This window comes from Aspergillus brunneoviolaceus, assembly GCF_003184695.1.
Source record: "Aspergillus brunneoviolaceus CBS 621.78 unplaced genomic scaffold BO95scaffold_69, whole genome shotgun sequence".
Taxonomy (NCBI): domain Eukaryota; kingdom Fungi; phylum Ascomycota; class Eurotiomycetes; order Eurotiales; family Aspergillaceae; genus Aspergillus; species Aspergillus brunneoviolaceus.
Window position 1 is genome coordinate 211,379 of NW_020290799.1, and position 16,080 is coordinate 227,458.

At 54.3% G+C, this 16,080-nt stretch overlaps 5 protein-coding genes across 5 annotated transcripts; 2 read left to right on the plus strand and 3 right to left on the minus strand.

Annotated features, from left to right (window-relative positions):
* Positions 1 to 74: 74 nt before the first annotated feature.
* BO95DRAFT_396935 (putative importin beta-4 subunit) lies at positions 75 to 4,081 on the minus strand (the record flags this gene model as incomplete). Its single annotated transcript, XM_025583762.1, has 4 exons — positions 75 to 620; positions 675 to 1,411; positions 1,638 to 3,966; positions 4,036 to 4,081. 4 exons carry the CDS (start codon positions 4,079 to 4,081, stop codon positions 445 to 447), a joined length of 3,288 nt encoding a protein of 1,095 aa, XP_025438689.1. The 3' UTR covers positions 75 to 444.
* A 1,262-nt stretch (positions 4,082 to 5,343) lies between these two features.
* BO95DRAFT_435189 (uncharacterized protein) lies at positions 5,344 to 5,913 on the plus strand (the record flags this gene model as incomplete). Its single annotated transcript, XM_025585173.1, has 1 exon — positions 5,344 to 5,913. One exon carries the CDS (start codon positions 5,344 to 5,346, stop codon positions 5,911 to 5,913), a length of 570 nt encoding a protein of 189 aa, XP_025438690.1.
* A 4-nt stretch (positions 5,914 to 5,917) lies between these two features.
* On the minus strand, positions 5,918 to 10,302 carry ncr1 (sphingolipid transporter NCR1). The gene is made up of 3 exons (XM_025587348.1): positions 9,890 to 10,302; positions 6,384 to 9,825; positions 5,918 to 6,320 (listed from the first exon to the last, which is right to left on the minus strand). The coding sequence occupies exons 1-3, from the start codon at positions 10,160 to 10,162 to the stop codon at positions 6,217 to 6,219; spliced, it is 3,819 nt and encodes a 1,272-aa protein (XP_025438691.1). The 5' UTR covers positions 10,163 to 10,302; the 3' UTR covers positions 5,918 to 6,216.
* A 755-nt stretch (positions 10,303 to 11,057) lies between these two features.
* Positions 11,058 to 11,576, plus strand: BO95DRAFT_435191 (uncharacterized protein; the record flags this gene model as incomplete). Its single annotated transcript, XM_025585174.1, has 1 exon — positions 11,058 to 11,576. The coding sequence occupies one exon, from the start codon at positions 11,058 to 11,060 to the stop codon at positions 11,574 to 11,576; it is 519 nt and encodes a 172-aa protein (XP_025438692.1).
* Positions 11,577 to 12,239: 663 nt separating this feature from the next.
* BO95DRAFT_421329 (uncharacterized protein) lies at positions 12,240 to 15,396 on the minus strand (the record flags this gene model as incomplete). Its single annotated transcript, XM_025584559.1, has 3 exons — positions 14,907 to 15,396; positions 12,817 to 14,853; positions 12,240 to 12,711 (listed from the first exon to the last, which is right to left on the minus strand). The coding sequence occupies exons 1-3, from the start codon at positions 15,332 to 15,334 to the stop codon at positions 12,240 to 12,242; spliced, it is 2,937 nt and encodes a 978-aa protein (XP_025438693.1). The 5' UTR covers positions 15,335 to 15,396.
* Positions 15,397 to 16,080: the final 684 nt, after the last annotated feature.

Here is a 16,080-nt window from a genome sequence, read left to right on the forward strand (position 1 = left end):
ATGCAATTCCCCTCAGTGAACACCTTTCAGCTATGCATTCATCCGTTCCGTCTACTGGAACGATCTCTCATTCGCTTCAGACAGAAAACAAACCGCCAGGCACGAGCTACTTCGTCCCGTCGAGAGACATACAAGTAATCCACAAAGCAACTACACTTCAGAAAAGGAGAGGAGTAAAACTTTAAAAACAAAAATAATTGTATTTACAATCCGACTTCTGCAGAGTCATGATTCGTGATATCCGAATCGATCAGATCTATCTTATCAAAAAGTGCATTCGTACAAGGCCTCGAGTCCAGACCCTGGGGTATCTTCTAGCATCATCCATCATGTCGTCCCTCCTTTGTTTTGTGTCTCAAGACACCCAGTCTATCCATTAATGTAAAGGGGTATTTTTGTGTTGGTTCATCAAACTTTTTGTCGTTACGTCACTCAGCCAGCAATTTACAGCTGCTCGGCCCAGGGGGCGGAACCAGGCTGCATCTGATTGAGCCACTTGACGAGTTCAATGACCTCGGCGCGGCGCTCCTCCTCAAGCTGATCGGGGTCAGAGAGGACGGCCTGGAAGATGGGCAGGAACTGAGGGGTCAGCTCGCGGACGGTGGGGTCCTCCCACTTGTCTGTTGTGAAGTTAGTTGGATGTTCAATGGATGTATGTCCTCGAAAGTACTTACACATCTGGCAGATCATGCGGAACAGGGGGTCGTTCTCCTCGTAGTCGTTCTTGAGGGGAAGGATAGAGACGAGGACGGGGAGGACATCCTTGATAGGGACGCTCTCACGGTGCTTGAGGATCATGCGGGACAGACAACCGGTGGCGTTGTCCTGCAGACGGGAGGCGCTCATGTGGAGGCACTGCTCGAGACGGGAGAGGATGGTGGGGATCTCCTTGACGATCTGGTCGTTGGCGTTGGAGTGCTCGATGAGACGACCAACGGCGTAGGCAGCGTTGGAGCGGGTCTGGGGATCCTCATCGCCAAGACGGTGGACGAGAAGCTTCAAGAAGGCAGGGGTGAACTGAGTCACAGCGCCACCCATGCCGTTGATGCACTCAGCGAGGACACCGACAGCGGTGGCACGCTCAAGGGCCTCGGAGCTACCGGCGTAGCGGATGATGATCTTCTCAAAGACCTTCCAGAGCTCAGCGAAGGTCGCGCCAAGAGCAGCAGCCAGACCAGAGACAACGTCCAGACCGGTGTCAACAACGACCCAGTCGAACTCGGAAGTCTCCTCACCGGCCTCGAGGGTCTCCTCCTCGGGACCGAACTCGAGCTGGCAGGGGTGCTTCTTGGTGATGATATCAGTGATCATGGTGATGACGTTGTGCAGGGTGGTCTCGTTGGCGATGAGAGCAGGACCGCAGTAGCGGAGGTTCTCAGCCATGTTGCGGTTGATGTCGGCGACGGTAGCCCTAAGATTGCCTGGTTAGAAACTATGGTAACCAGAGAATGAAGTGATAGAAGCAGCAAGATAATCAAAATATCAGAAGGTTGTGAGTAAATCGTGGTTGACAGCATGCACAACTTTTGTGTGTCTGAGTGAGCTGGGTAAACGAGGTGATCATCATATAAATTGACCCGCATGAGCGGACAAGACCTTTGCGTGCAGAACAAAAAAGCGGAAATATGTATACGTACCGGTCATCTTCCTCAGTCCACATCTTAATGGTGCAGGTCATAAGGATCTCACCGAACTTCTGTACCTCACGAGCAGGCTCAACCTGAAGGGGAAGACCAGGCTTCCACTTCTCCATCTGACCACTCTCCTCAGCAATGCAGTACAGCATAGCGTAGGAGCGGTGAAGAGTGCTGATGGTGCTCTTGCGGACACCCTCGTAAGGATGTTCAGCGAGAGGGAGAACCATCTCGATAGTCTTCTCGAAGAAGGGAAGGTACGCGGCCTTGGTGTGAGTGACAAGGTCACCAATGACCTCGACGGCAATCTCCTTCTCCAAAGAGAGGGGAGTGGTGGCAGTGATGTCGTCCCAGGCATCCTCGTCCTCATCGACATCAACATCCTCAATCTCACCATCCTCACCGACAGGCTCATCGTCATCATCAGCGCTGGCGACACGGACCTTGCGGCCACCGATGGTCACCTCCTGGCCGACGAGATCCTTAGCGGCCTCACCAAGGGAGACATCCAGATCAGTCTCGTCCTGCTCGATGCAAGCGAACAGACCCTTGACAACGCCGTCGAGGAAAGGAGAGAAGTGCTCGGCGTAGACCTTAGACATGGCACCCCAGAAGATGTAAGTGCTCTCCTTCAGGCGGGAGTGACCAAGGTGGAGAGCCTCCTCGGTAGCACGCATGAGGGGCTCGACGTAGGGCTGGTAGCGCTCAGGACCAGCAGCGGCAGCCATCTCGCCCATAGCGTCGGTGACGCTAGCACGAAGGTCGAGCTCCTCCTCGCTATCCTTGACCGTGGCATACTCCTGAAGGAGGTGCATGGACTCATCGAAGAAGGACAGGAAGGAGTCACCAGCAGAAGAGGCCAAAGAGCCGAGAGCACCGGCAGCAAGACCCTTGATTCTGAAGTCGGGGTGCTTGAAGAGCTTGTGGAGGATGGGAACCAACTCGTTCTGGTAGGGAGCAACATCCTTCTCATCGAGACCATCAACGACGGCATCAATGGCGCTGATACCAGCCTTCATGATGTCAATGGTAGGACCATCCTCCTCACCCTTGTACTCCTGCATGGCGCTGGCCAAGTTCTTAAAGAGCAAAGGCATCAATCTCTCGTGCTCCTGGCTCAGATCCTCGGCCAGATCGTCCGCGAGACGAGCAACAGCGTGGAGGGTAGCCTGTCGAACCTTGGGCTCGGGATCAGCCAGGAGCTGAAGGACCATGGGGAAGATCTCCTTCATCTGAGTGCTGATAAAGTCGGGAGCACCCTCAACAACCATGCCGAGAGCCATGATACCAGCACGACGGTAGTCGGGGTTGGTGTTGTTGAAATACTGGCCAAGGGACTGGAGCAGGGGAACGACGACCTGGCTGGGGGGCAGGCTCTGGGCAAGCATGTCCAACAGACCAAGGGCGGAGCGAGCAGGGGTGATGTCGTCATCGAGGGCGGAAGCGTCACCGAGCTCAGTGACAATCTGGAGGGCGCTGCGGGTGAGCTGCTCACCGATGCGCATGCCCTGAACCTTCAGCTTACGGTACTGGATGCACTGCATCAGGAAACTGATGGCCTGAGTACGGGTGTCCTCATCAGCCTCAGTGTTGGAGGCGATCTCGTTCATGAAGACAACGAGGTCCTTCAGGTGAACAGTCATGAGAGCAGGGTCGCAGCCGAGCAGGGTCTGGAAGACCTCGAACGCCTGCATGACCTCATCATCCTGCTCCTTGTCAATGGCATCCTTGAGGACAGCCACCATGGAGGGCAGCAGGTTCTGGAAAGCGCGAACAGGGCCCATGTTCTCCTCAGAGTCCAGGTACATAGCGAGCTTGCTCAGAGCCATGAGGGTGTTGATCCGGACCTCCGAGCTCTCAGGGTCACTGATGGTCTTGCTGAAGAGGTTGAACAGGTCCTCGAACTTCTCCTCGAACGCGTCACCCAGAGTCTCCAGAATGGTCAACAAGATGTAGACACCGACAGCACGCTCTTCCTTGTTGCCACTGCTAGCAGCCTGCAGCAGGAAGTTGGGCAGCTCAGCCCACTCGCCATCGTTCAAGTCGATCTTGGCGATGGCCGAGATGACACGAGCAACGGAATGGCGGACCAACGAAGAGGCCTCGCCGAGAGCAGAGCGCAGCAGCTGCTCACGGATCTGGGGCTTCTGGTTGGCCTGGACCGCAACCCAGTGCTTGACCACGAGAGACCGGGCCTCGACGGCAGCCAACTGTCTCAAGTTGGCATCCTCGTGGCTGGTGGCAATCTGGATTAGGAACACAAGGGACTCGGGCTGCTTGTAGAACTCGCGCTGGAGGACACCGGTAGCCTCCTTAACGTTGCCCTGAGAGGCTACACAGGACAGTTAGCTTTCTCCATTCACAACCAGCAGGGCTGTTGCAGTGTCCAGGAAGAACTCACGATTCAGGACAATCTGAAGTTGTTGCAAGAACCGTTGCTGATCCATGATGTGTGTAACGAACTTCTGTGAAGATCGGAAAGATTTTTGGAAAGATCCCACGGAGGGGTAAAAGAGCAGAACCTTCTTTTCAGAGAGGAACTGACGAGTTTGACGAGAGCCGGCTACACAAGCTGGACAACTCGTAGGGTATCACAAAAACAAAGATGGCACAAAAAGGAAAGAGAGACACACAACAAGGAAAAGGGAGATAAGAGGGAGAGGGAGAGGGAGAGGGATGAAGAAGGAAGAGGGAGGAGAGTGAAGAAAAGAGAAGAGGAAGAAAAAGAAAAGGAGATGGAGGGGAAAAAAATTGGCAATAAATGGGCGGAGAGACGGAGAGAGAGAAAAAAAAAAAAATTATGGGTGGGTAAAATTGGAGAGTTCAGCGGTGCGCATTTAGCTTCTTCCGGGCTAGCGGTCTGTACCACTCGGTCTTGCGGCAGTCTCAGGGTAACTTACACCACCACAAAAGAGTGTTTTGGTGTGGTAATGGCAAAGGTAATGGTAAACATGGTTACTTCTTTGGGCCGCTGCCCGAACTCCCACAGTTTATGCTCACAACAACATTAGCAACAGCAACATTATTAGGTGGATCTACACTAACTACTGTACAGAAACGGTTTACATGCAAGATGCATTCACTTCCACATGGGCCCACGGAAGGCTGCATGCATTCGCCTCGACTTGATCTCATGGTCGGCAACGAACCGATGGGCAAAAGGCAATGATTGATCCAATCTACTCACGTTTTGATTTGCTGCATGAACTGCTAAGACGGTGGGGTACTACCTAGTACCTGATGTACTTCCCACAGCAGTCAACGCAACCTCTCGGATTCTGTGCCATATGATCGATCCTAGCATGTCCACTAACACGCCGACTTCGTGACCGAAGCGAACAAAACTCAACCAATGGGTAACCTGGAACATCAGCAGTACTTACCCGCGGATGAAAAAGCATGCCAGACCCGACCCTAACAGAGAACCGGACCGTATAACCATCTCGCATTATGTCCAAAGAAAAGCTCACAAAGCAACCCTACAATAAAACTGCACGCTTTTGTTTTGAAAGCATCCAGCACATCCAGCGGAGTTCTCCCCTCTTCACAAAGGCTCCAAGAACCGAGCTGTCTAATCAATAACAATACAGAAAGCCGTCTCCTCACTCACTCGAGAACTATAAACGCGGCCAGTCGAGTCCAAATTACTCTAGGATATCACTACAACACACCCAGTACACCCTCCACGCATCAACCCCCGTGATCTACCATGCCAGAAGAAGCAGCGAGTAGGTTGCCTGTCGCCGCAAGGCTAAGACTCAGGCAGGACCGGTGGCTCGAGACGCTCGGCAAAGTCTTTCTCGTGAGCGAGGGCTACATCGTCAGAAGGCCCCCATCGCTCCTCGAAGACCTGTACAAGGTGATCACCGTCGAGATCTTCGGCAACGGTCGATGCTTCGTGGTGGTGATCATCGAGCCCCCCGTGGAAGAGGAAAACCGGTCCGCTTGCTGGGAGAGCCTGGACGCGCTCCAGCGGGAGTATTGGTTCCAGCCCGTCAGGGGACAGTCAAGAAATCAGGACATCTACGGGGCCCTGCAGATGGGGGACGAAGTGATCTTCACGAAGAAGGACCAGGACCCGCCAGCGAAAGACGGGGGACACGTGCCAGCGTCGAGAACCTTCGAGGCCGAGACGGTACTGAGCTGGGACGCGGATATCTCTGTGATCGAGTTCCACCTCGAACAAGTGAAGTCCAAAATTCAGATAGCTAGGCTTCGTCGATTGCTTGGCTCGGTATCAAGGATGGTGGTGAGACAGGGAGTGTTTGAAATTGCATGATCCAGGTAGGAAGAGCTAACTAGTGAAAACCGCAAAAGCTGCAGGTCTAGTTATAGATTGCTGCCAGATACCAGATACAGAGTTCATTGTACTCGGAAACCAGACTCCTTGGATGACAACCATGACAACTCCAAGCCCCCGAACATTGCAATGATAATCAAGAATGAAAAGAATATGAAACGATATTTCAGACCACTATGCGTGACATGAGTTGCAAAAAACCATCTCCTCCGTTGGACATTATAGACCACACCTACAAACAGGAAGTTTTCCTCCAAGATCCCGTAGCTTCCCGTACTACATTTAATATTCATCAGAGTCGTAATCGTCATCGACCAGCAGGGAACGGTAGCCCCGCGCAGCGAGATTCTCCTCGAGGCCTCCGTCGGCTCCAGGATCAGCGTATCCTGTGTTTATTGTCAGCAACGAGTGTCTCATACAATACTGCAAAGCTGTCACTAGTTCCTTACCTTCTCCGCCGAAGTAACTGAGTGCCACCGGCAAGAACACGAGAGCGTGGGTGGCCGCAAACAGGACCAGTGCCAACCAAACCCGGAAATAGTAGATCTCGAAGATCTTGCTTCGGGTGAAAGCCAGGACACAGACACCGAGGAGCTTCGTCACTGTGATGCCGCTGAAAACACTCCCGCCGACGTTGACCAAAGCTGTCCATGCCCGCGCATCCTTGCCCCGGAACTTTGTCGGCACCTTCTCCAGGATAGCCCGCGAAGGGAACATGAATGCACGAGCAATATGTGCACAGAATTCGACCGCAATTCCCACGCAGATGATCAGGTTGACCAGGGAGACAGCATTGAGGGAAACGCCGGCGACTGCCATCGCCCCAATAATGTCGATCATGATCATTACCACAGTTGTCGTCACCACCGCTCCAGTAGCCACGGATCCAAGCAAGGCAGAAGTGAGGATGAAAATGATAGCAATTGCGCATCCAAGCAAGGTTCCGGTCAGCCGGATGATCGACACATATTGATCGAAGTAGATATAGGTTTTCGAGTAGGGAAAAACGTCAATATCATGCTCTCTGGAGAGACCGTCAGCGATGCGCCGTGCTGAGATGTAAGACTTGATAAAGTCATCTTGGCTTCGGAGAGGAGTGTGGGTTGTTCTAAAATGGGTGGCATTGGTCATGATGCGTTTGGGATCGAGGACGAGCGCATTGCTGTAGGGGGCTTTGCCTCCAAGAGGGCAAGAGGCGTCCGTCGGAGCTTGAATCCATTTCTCAGCATAGTGCATGAACTCCTGCCCTGTGGGCATGCCATAAAGAGAGATGTTCCATGCCGGAGTCCTGTCCTCGAAACACACTTCGCCGTCCTCGGTGCAGCAGTCGTCTTGCGGGTTCAACCAGTAAAAAAAGTCATCGATCCAGCTCGCAGTTGATCCGGAGATGTAAGAAACGTTCGGACGCTTGGATTCTTGTTCCAGGACAAATGGCAGGGAGAACTCTTCACAGGTCGTGAACCGTCCACACAATTGTTGTTGATGACGACGTTCAGTGACGTTGACATTTCTTGTCACAAAGTACACTGGTGGTCCGCTTCCAAAGTAAGCGTCCAGGTCGTTGAAGTACTGCACAAGATAGGAGTCGCTAGGCAGAGCAATGCGCTGGTCCAGGCCAAGGGCGACCTCGGGAACCAAAGCGATACCAGCCGTCAGAAGGCCTAAGAATGTAATCACCACGAAGACTTTGACCTTGCGCTCTAGCAGGAAAGTCGCATAGACTTTGCGGATAAATGATTGCAAGATACTTTCGCCATCGTGCTCGTCCAGTACCTGGTCTTCAGACATCCCAGAATGGGCCTTGCGGACGGTCAGGCACGGGAAGCAATCAGCGCGCAAACTTTCGACGCGTCTTTGATTCAGTGCTAGAACCGAGATAAACATGGTAACCTGCAAGACGGCATTGATGAAGACAGCCCCTGCTGCATAAACTGCAAAGTTCTTCACAGCCGGCATTCCGACGAAGACGCCCAGAGCAAAGGCAATAGTCTCCGTTGCAGCGGAGAGGAAGATACTGGGGCCGATGCGGCCGACTGCACGAGCAATTCGCTCGTCGATTTCTTCGTCCGGATGGCTGACGTTGATCCTTTCAAATTCGTGAACAATGAGGAAGATGTTGTCCACTCCGACAGCTAATACCAGGAAGGGGATGACCTCCGCGATGATCAATGTGACCTTGATGCCTGCCGCGGAGAACAGGCCGACCGAAGCAGACACAGACATCAGAACGATGATGATGCCCACAATACCAAGGGTGAACTTAGATTGCACCAGAGCGTTAGCCGGGTTCGTGAACAGCGACTTCCAGGTCACCGTGACCGATCCCAAGGCCAGGGACGCGTAAATGAACATGAAGATATAGCTGATGACCACGATCTTGGCATCTGTGTTGCTGGACTTGTTCAATTCTTGCTCAACGCTGATCTCTGTGTTGAAAGACACACGGAGACCGCGGTCTTCGGCCTCTTCTTGTACGACTCGAAGAATCTGCTGGATGGTCTCTTCCCAGTCGATGGCGTTCGCTTCCTCTTCTGTGCCTTGGGCATAATTATTCACCACCCAGGTAGTGAACAACGCCTGCGCATCGAGCACATTGCCGGTACTCTCATATCCACCAAGAATCATTTCGGGTCTAAGAGGCTGCCCGAAGGCGGGCAAACAGCTTACATCTCCAGGGGACTCGGTACAATGCTGGAGTCGTTCTTGCCAGGTGTCGGGGTCTAGATTCGACAACGAGCCATCAAAATAACCGGTCAAAGACTGGACCACACAAGCATCGCCAGTAGGCTTGAAGCAAACGTCGTCGAGAAGGAGCCCCCGATCTTGGGACAATGTTCGGTGCACCCTCAGCTCTACACCAAACCACCAGCTGAGCGTATCGTAGCTCAGCACTGGTCCGGTATCATTGACCAGGAAGGCTTGCTCGGCTCGGTAAAATGGTCCGAAATGCTCATCGAAATAGGCTTTCTCCTGCGCGGCCGCCGAGGTCGGACCCACCCACAGGCGAACCGGGTCAGTTTCGACAGCAAAACGCAGCCATCCCAGGCTCAAAACTCCAACCAGTATAGTACTGGTGATGATAGTAATTGCAGGAAACCGAGCGCAGGCACCACCGATCCGATTGAACATTCGGTCCAGGGCGGAGTTGAGCTTGTAGACACTGTTAGGCTGTTCAATGTAACCGCCTGCTCGCACAATGTCGCCTTCGTCCTCATCATCGCTAGGGGCAGGATCCTGCAGAAGCCTAGCCCGCTCAGGCTTGTGATACCGCCGCTCCCGGTAGGTGAAGTAGCTCGATGCGGCCACGATGGCCAATAGGAAGACCGAGTAAATGAGGATTGCTGCAAAGGACAAGCATGGGAGCAGGCCGACGTGACAGTATCGATCTGTCTCGACGGCCGGCAGTTCCGGACAGACATCCGGACAATCGACGCAGGAGCAGCGGAAGGCCTCGTCGGGGTCATTGCATGCTTTGGGCTTGATCGGCAAGGCTTCCATGCCCTGCGGGTCCGAACCTGCAGGTTCCGTCCTGAAGTTGATCTGGAAGGGGCTTCCCAGCAGCTTCTTGTCTCCCAGAAACTTCATGAAATGGGGATAGTCCTTGGCGCCTCCTCCGATGAAGTCAATGGCCTTGCCACCTGAGGCGCCGTTCTTCACGTTCTTGCAGCTGTCGTAGAAGCCACTCTGGTATTCCTCCGACCAGACATTGTCAATTTCCGTGACCAACTTCTTGCCCGAGCCATTCTGCTCAATCTGCGTGACATTGACGAAGAGAGACTGGTCGGGCGAGCAGGTAAAAGTACAGAAGATGTTAAAGAAGTTCTCCTTGCAGGCGGGACATGAGGCGATGATTCCTTCGGCGAGTTTGAGGTTCTTCGAAAGCGCATCGATCTAACGGTACGGATCATCAGAGATGTTCCTGCGTTGGTGGGCAAAACGGGGTGGCATGACATACCTGTTCATCCTCACAACACACGGGCCCATCCTGCCACTTGCTACCGCACAGGTCGACCAGCTTCTTCCTCACCGCCGCTTCGGGCTGTTTGGCACGCCCATTGTCGGGACAAGGGAGCTCTCCGCCAAAGAATGATTTCTTGCCGCAATGCCCGCGAAGGGCGCAGCGGCCGGGCTCGTGGATATCGGTGTAGCCGGAGCTGTCCTGGGCCTGAGTCTGGGGTAGGAGAGCGCCAAGACCCGCGAGGATGGGGATCAAGCGGTATCCCCGCATTGCTCCTGAGGGGGGATAAGCTGTAGCTAGCGGGACGGAGGGGGGTGAGAATGTGATGGCATAAGAAGAATACTGAATAAAATTGATGCAAAGAGGGATGAGGAATCGAGAGGGTGATGGGGCGATGGGGGGAGGATGAGTTGTAAATAAGGTGCGGAGGCACCGAGCAAGCAAGCAGGCAAGCAAGCAAGCAGGGGAGCTTCGGAATGACGACCAGCCGCGGTTCGTACGTAAGCGGCGCTGGTTGGTTAGTCAAGTTACTCCATTGACCCTGGTTGCCTTAGCCGTCGGGCGGGAAAGTCAGGCACATCACTCGCATTTAGCCGTACGTACTCATGTTTCAGGCAATGGGGCAGTATGGCGTACTCCACTCGAAGCCGGAAGCGGTGAGACCTGCCGGGCGGTGATAAGTCTTTCTGCCACAGCTGACCCTTCCAACCAGTGTTTAGTACAGTTTCCAGTTCCCAGAGTCTGTACGACGTTGATATCTTTTGAAGCAAGCTCAAAGTAGAAAGCGGTGAGATTTGGTGTTATGCATTCTGCCATCGCCTGGTATGATGGTCTCTGTAGCACTTACCATTACCATTACCATTGACCTTTGACCCTAAAGTCCGGATATATGGAAGCGGTAATGAGCCCGTTGACTCACATTTCGGTAGAACCATGATGATTCTCTTCCCTCATCAATGCATACTCGAAACAACATGTACGGCTTGGACTACCGCAATGACCCGATATCGCATCATACCATGAGCCAGGCCATCATCATGCGGCACGATGCCGACAAATATTTTTTCAATCAGAGACTTGTTACTCATAGTGCGTATCCTCATGCGCTCTGCTAATATCCAGCGCGCTACGCGATTAGCCTACTGACACCTCTACCCAATTCATCATGCCATTCTGGTCTCGGAAGGGGTCAAAGACCAAAGCGGCGGATAGGTCCAAGTCAGTGGACAAGCCCGAGTCCGTGTCCAGGGAGGAAGAATGCAGGGAAAAGTACAACTACGCGAGGAACCGGTATCGTCGACTGGTTCCCACCGACACCGTTTGTAAAACCGGTGAACAAGAAGAGGTCGAGGAATGGGCCGAACAATACACCAAAGAGGTAGCACTGGGCATCCTCATCCTCCAGCGCCTACATCGTCTGCAGTTGCTCGGGTCTCTCACCTCAGAAAGGCTCCGCCGGCACGGGGAAACTCTCACCAAAGTGAACGACAGCACGCCACCACCGGCTTACAGTAAGCCGGCGCAGGGGCATCCTCACCTGGAAGCCGAGGTGATCGAGCTCCGCAGAGACTACTGGAAGCATCAACTTCGGTTGCAGGACGAGTACCGACGGCGTCCACATCCGACAAGTCCACGCATGGACCTGTTTCTGGTCGGCCATGAATATAAGAATCAGTATGGCTAGCCGTACGGATTCGTGGACTCGCAACAGGAATGTGCCAATGCAGGGGGCTGCTGCGCACGGTCGTGCGGGTGTTGTCAGAGGGGGCTTTATGCCATAGAAGCCAAGAAGGATCGAACGAGCCCCGTCTACGGCCACTGCACTCTGGAGTGCGCTTGCTGTATCCAGTTTCGCGAGTGTTATGTGCCTGATGAGCGTCTGTCGCCTCCGAAGACCAGGCCTCTGCTCAGATGAAGGTGTCTTGTGTATAGGGCTCTGCATTGGGTGCTCTATCAGGATCGCCTTGTTCTTTATAATCTGAGGGATATAGATGGCGCCACCTCGGTCTGCCTATCCACAGGCTCTACCCGAGAAATCGCTAATCGCTCGCTTTGCCCCTACTGCTTTATACGTCGTTTGTACTGGCTTTCTTCTCTCTTCTCTCTTCTCTTGGAAACCTTCCATCTCCATTTAATCTCTCTTCAGCCTGTTCAACAATCTTTGAACTTTCTGCGACCCTTCTTTAAGTCCTCTTCAACCTCCATGATACCGCTCGCCATCTTCTAGCTTACAACCAATCCAAGAACTAGATTCCTGCCAATATCCAATGCCAACCACTCCTCCAACCAAACCTAAACCACCCCCAGCTCCATTCCTACCTTATATCCCGTAAAAAGGAAGGTCCTACTACCCCCCCAACACCCGAAAAAACACCCCCTCCACCCCCTCCCTAACGCCCACCCCACCCCTCCCCAGCAACATCCCCCTGAGCGCCCCAAACTTCCAAGCCGCCAGCCCCCTCCACACACTCCCCACAACGTCCACCGCACTAGCCTCGGGATCCCACCGATCCGCCGGCACCACCGCATTCACATCCGCCCCGAACTCCACAAACAGCCGCACGATCTCCGCCACCCGGCCGATCCCCTGCGGGTCCACATCGTAGTACCGCAGCCACCGACGACGCTCCGCCTCGCGCAGGCCCTCCAGCACATCGATCCAGGGCGTGCGCGCTCTGCCCTGGAGGTTGATGTACGGCTGGTTCGGGTCGATGCCCGCCTCGAGCAAATCGCGGATGATCTGGGGGCTGGACAGCGGGTAGACGGTGTGGCGGCGGTGGGCGAGAAGATGTGTTGTGTGGGGGAGGAGGGGGATCACCCTTTTTGATGTTGGGTCGTCTTCGCCGTCGGGATGAAGCGTGTCGTCGTCGTCGTCGTCTTGAAGGGGGTGTTTCATTGCGGGATCGGGATTCTTTGCAGGTGACGGGGGTACGGGTATGGGTACTTGGTCAGCTGCGGGTAGAGGCCGAAGTATCCCATCGCGGATTTGTTGACGGATCAACCGCGCCAACCCGAACTTCGCCGCGAGGGCGAGGAATGGGTGTTCGAAGGCCGCCCGCTTCCGCATCTCGTACGTCGAGAAGAGCGATTTGGCCCAGTGGTCGGTCTCCGCGGTGGCGCGGAAGGACCAGTGCTGGCATAGGGCGGTGTCGAAGGCGGGGATGAGGAGCAGTTCTGGCTCGGGGGAGGGGGAGAGGCGGGCGTGCGTGAAGGCAAGGGGGATGGCGGGCCACCATTCGTCGATCTGGCGGTGGCGGGTGAAAGGGTCGAGCGGGTGTTTGAGTTGGAGGATGTGGGAGGTCAGGAGGGAGTGGTGCGGGTCGAAAGTGTCTTTCAGCGGGTGGGTGAGGCGGGCCCAGATCTCGGGTTGGGAAAGGTAGTCTTTCACTGTGCGGTGGACGTATGTGACCTTGCGCTGGGCGAGGAGATGAGCTGGGGATGGGGTGGTGGCGTGGTGGACGCGGATGGTCGAGGGGTTGGGCCGGTGCGTTACGATCAGGCCTGCACATTCGTTGGCGAATCGGTTGGTTGTGAGGGAGCAGATTTGTTCGATCTGTTCGTCGCTGGCCTGTTGCACGTCTTCGGGGATGCTGAGCTCGGAGGCTTCGACTTGGTCGGCGAGGGCGAGCTCCCATAGTTGCATGGTGATGGCTTCTTCTTGGCCGGTGGCGTTGCAGGCGTCTTCGCGGGCGTTGAGGAGCTGGAAGATGCGGGAGATGGTGGTGGTTTGGTTGGTGCTCGCTTGCTCAAAGATGAAATATGTGAAGAGGTCGTCTATATTGGTTGGGTGCTGGAGCAGGGATTCATGGAGCTGGGGGAAGTCGAGATGACTTCGCCGCAACAAGGATTGGACCGCCAGTGCTGCCCAGAGAAAGACACCATCAGCCCGATTCACGATGTCAAGAATGAGCTGTGATGCCTTCTCGGGATCCTTGCTGAAGAGGGACTGGATCTCCGGATCGGCAGATAGATGGTCTCGCGAGTAATCCAGCATATCCTGGCGCGTGCAGTCGTGGAGTTCCAGCTTAGGGTTCTTTCCGAAGGCTTCACGGAATACCGGCAGCGGCCGACTGGACAGGCAGAGCTTGAGGTGAGTGAACGAGGACACGAGCTCCTGCAGAAACGAGATCACATCCTCGTGATTGCCTGCGAACTCATCCAAGCCATCGATGAACAGACAAACTTTGGCTTCCCCGGCTGTGTGCTGCATGAACCACCGCAATGCGTCCTTCAACTCCTTCAAGTCCCAGGCGACCGTCGCCTTGATCCGTTCTCGCGTAGTCAAGCGCCTGAGATGCTTCCACCGCGCCGGAAACACGACCGGGACAAGATGAGACTCCTGATCCAGCAGCTGGACCAGCAGATGACGCATTAGCCCCGTCTGGGACCTCTGCTCCAGGGTGCCACTGATCCAGAAATAGAACCCCGCTGTGATGAGTGGCTCATCCCCGGCCCATGTCGCCAGAAATGTCCTCGTGGTAGGATGGGACATCAAGAAGCGCATCAATGTTGACTTCCCGGACCCGGGCTTGCCGCTGACCCAGAAGATGCCGTCGTTGTTCCCACTGGATAGCCAATTCACCAGCGACTCCTGCACGCTAGAGCTGTGGTGATTCTCTGAGCCATGGGCAGCTAAGATCCAGTCGAAGGTGCCGTCGTGAGCGACCGCAACACTGTCTTCTCGATCAGTCATGGAACCGAACTTCAGGCTTTCGAGCAGAAAGTCCTGAAGGATCATTTCCTGGTCGGAGAATAGGGTCTCCTTGGTATATGTCTTTTCATCCTCGAGAATGCTCTTCTTCTGTCCGGGCTTCTTGCCAAAGAGCGACATCGCCTTCTTTCTAGCTGATAGCTTCCCATCTTCGTGCTGTGTGTCCGGCGGGTCCTGGTCGCGATGATCCTTGGTGGTGTCGAGCGCATCGAGTGCTTCACGGGTCGCAACGAGTTTGTTTGACTGAGTACTATCCATGTCTCAGTATGCTGACGGCTCACAAGTGTTTGAGGGCATTCTCACCTGGGTAGATTCTCCGCCGCAGACTCAATTGTGGCAATGATAGACTTGAGGCGTTCCTCCAACGTATCGACATCTTCCCGCGGCCATAGTTCTCTGAAGTTTCTCGCACTATGGGGAAGCTTGTGTTCATTGAGCTGTTCCAGAATATCGAGGCGACAAAGAATATTCTTGGTGATGACCTCACATGCATCGCGAACATTCTTGGATCGGTCCGGTTGTGTCAATGATTCTGCATTTGCCACGGAGACCCGGGAAAGCCTATCGCCCAATGCACCGAACTCAGCTGCGACAGCATCTGCATCCCAGGAGTCCGTGAACTCCGCATCATCATCGAGATCATGAATTGCATACAAGTTCTCAACCAGGCGCGTTCCGGCTTGGAGAAATTGTGCTATCTCCGTCGAGGGAGAAACGATGAACTCGCCCATTCTCTGAACGATAACTATGCAGCTTGGATGGTGGGCTGGCGTGGCGATGGAGATGACCCAGGAACAGAGATCAAAACAGGGAAACAGATTCACCGCGAGGTTGAGGTTCATCGCGGGGTACTGGATCATGCTATTAATAGATTAAATTGGTGGCTGCTTATCTCCGTCGGTGAGCACCTATAGGGCTCCAGGGAGACTATCGCGCGCAGCCATATCATGGCGTGCCTCCGGATAAGTAGTCTTTCTCGCCTCTCAGGTGTTCGTCCGATATCCGGCCATTTTTATCACACCGTCTGTCAGCTTTTTGCACAACGAATTGCGTATGCGGGGTAGCGATGGAGTGAGTGGCATTGCGGCAAAAGGCGCAGAGGAGCCGAGAATCACGCACACAACCAGCTGTAAGTGTCACCTTGTGAGGAAACTTGCTCAACGAGACTCTGAAATTCTGCGGGCCATGCTTTTCAGATAAAGTCACAGGGTGTGGGTGAAAGCCTCTTTTGTATCCCGAGTATAAAACAAGGTCCAGCACGTAAGTTAAACGGTATGACGGCTCCACCGCCGATAAGCTTCCCCGCAGAGCTTTCCGCGCACCCGAGCAAGTCTTCTTTCGAAAAGAATTACCTTATCAAGTAAAGAGATCCAGCCCCGGAAATGTAAAAAGCATACGCCCTCCCCTCAACCACCATCAAGGATCCCACTCCCCCCCCACCTCCTCCTCCTCCTCCTCCTCCTCCTCCTCCTCCTCC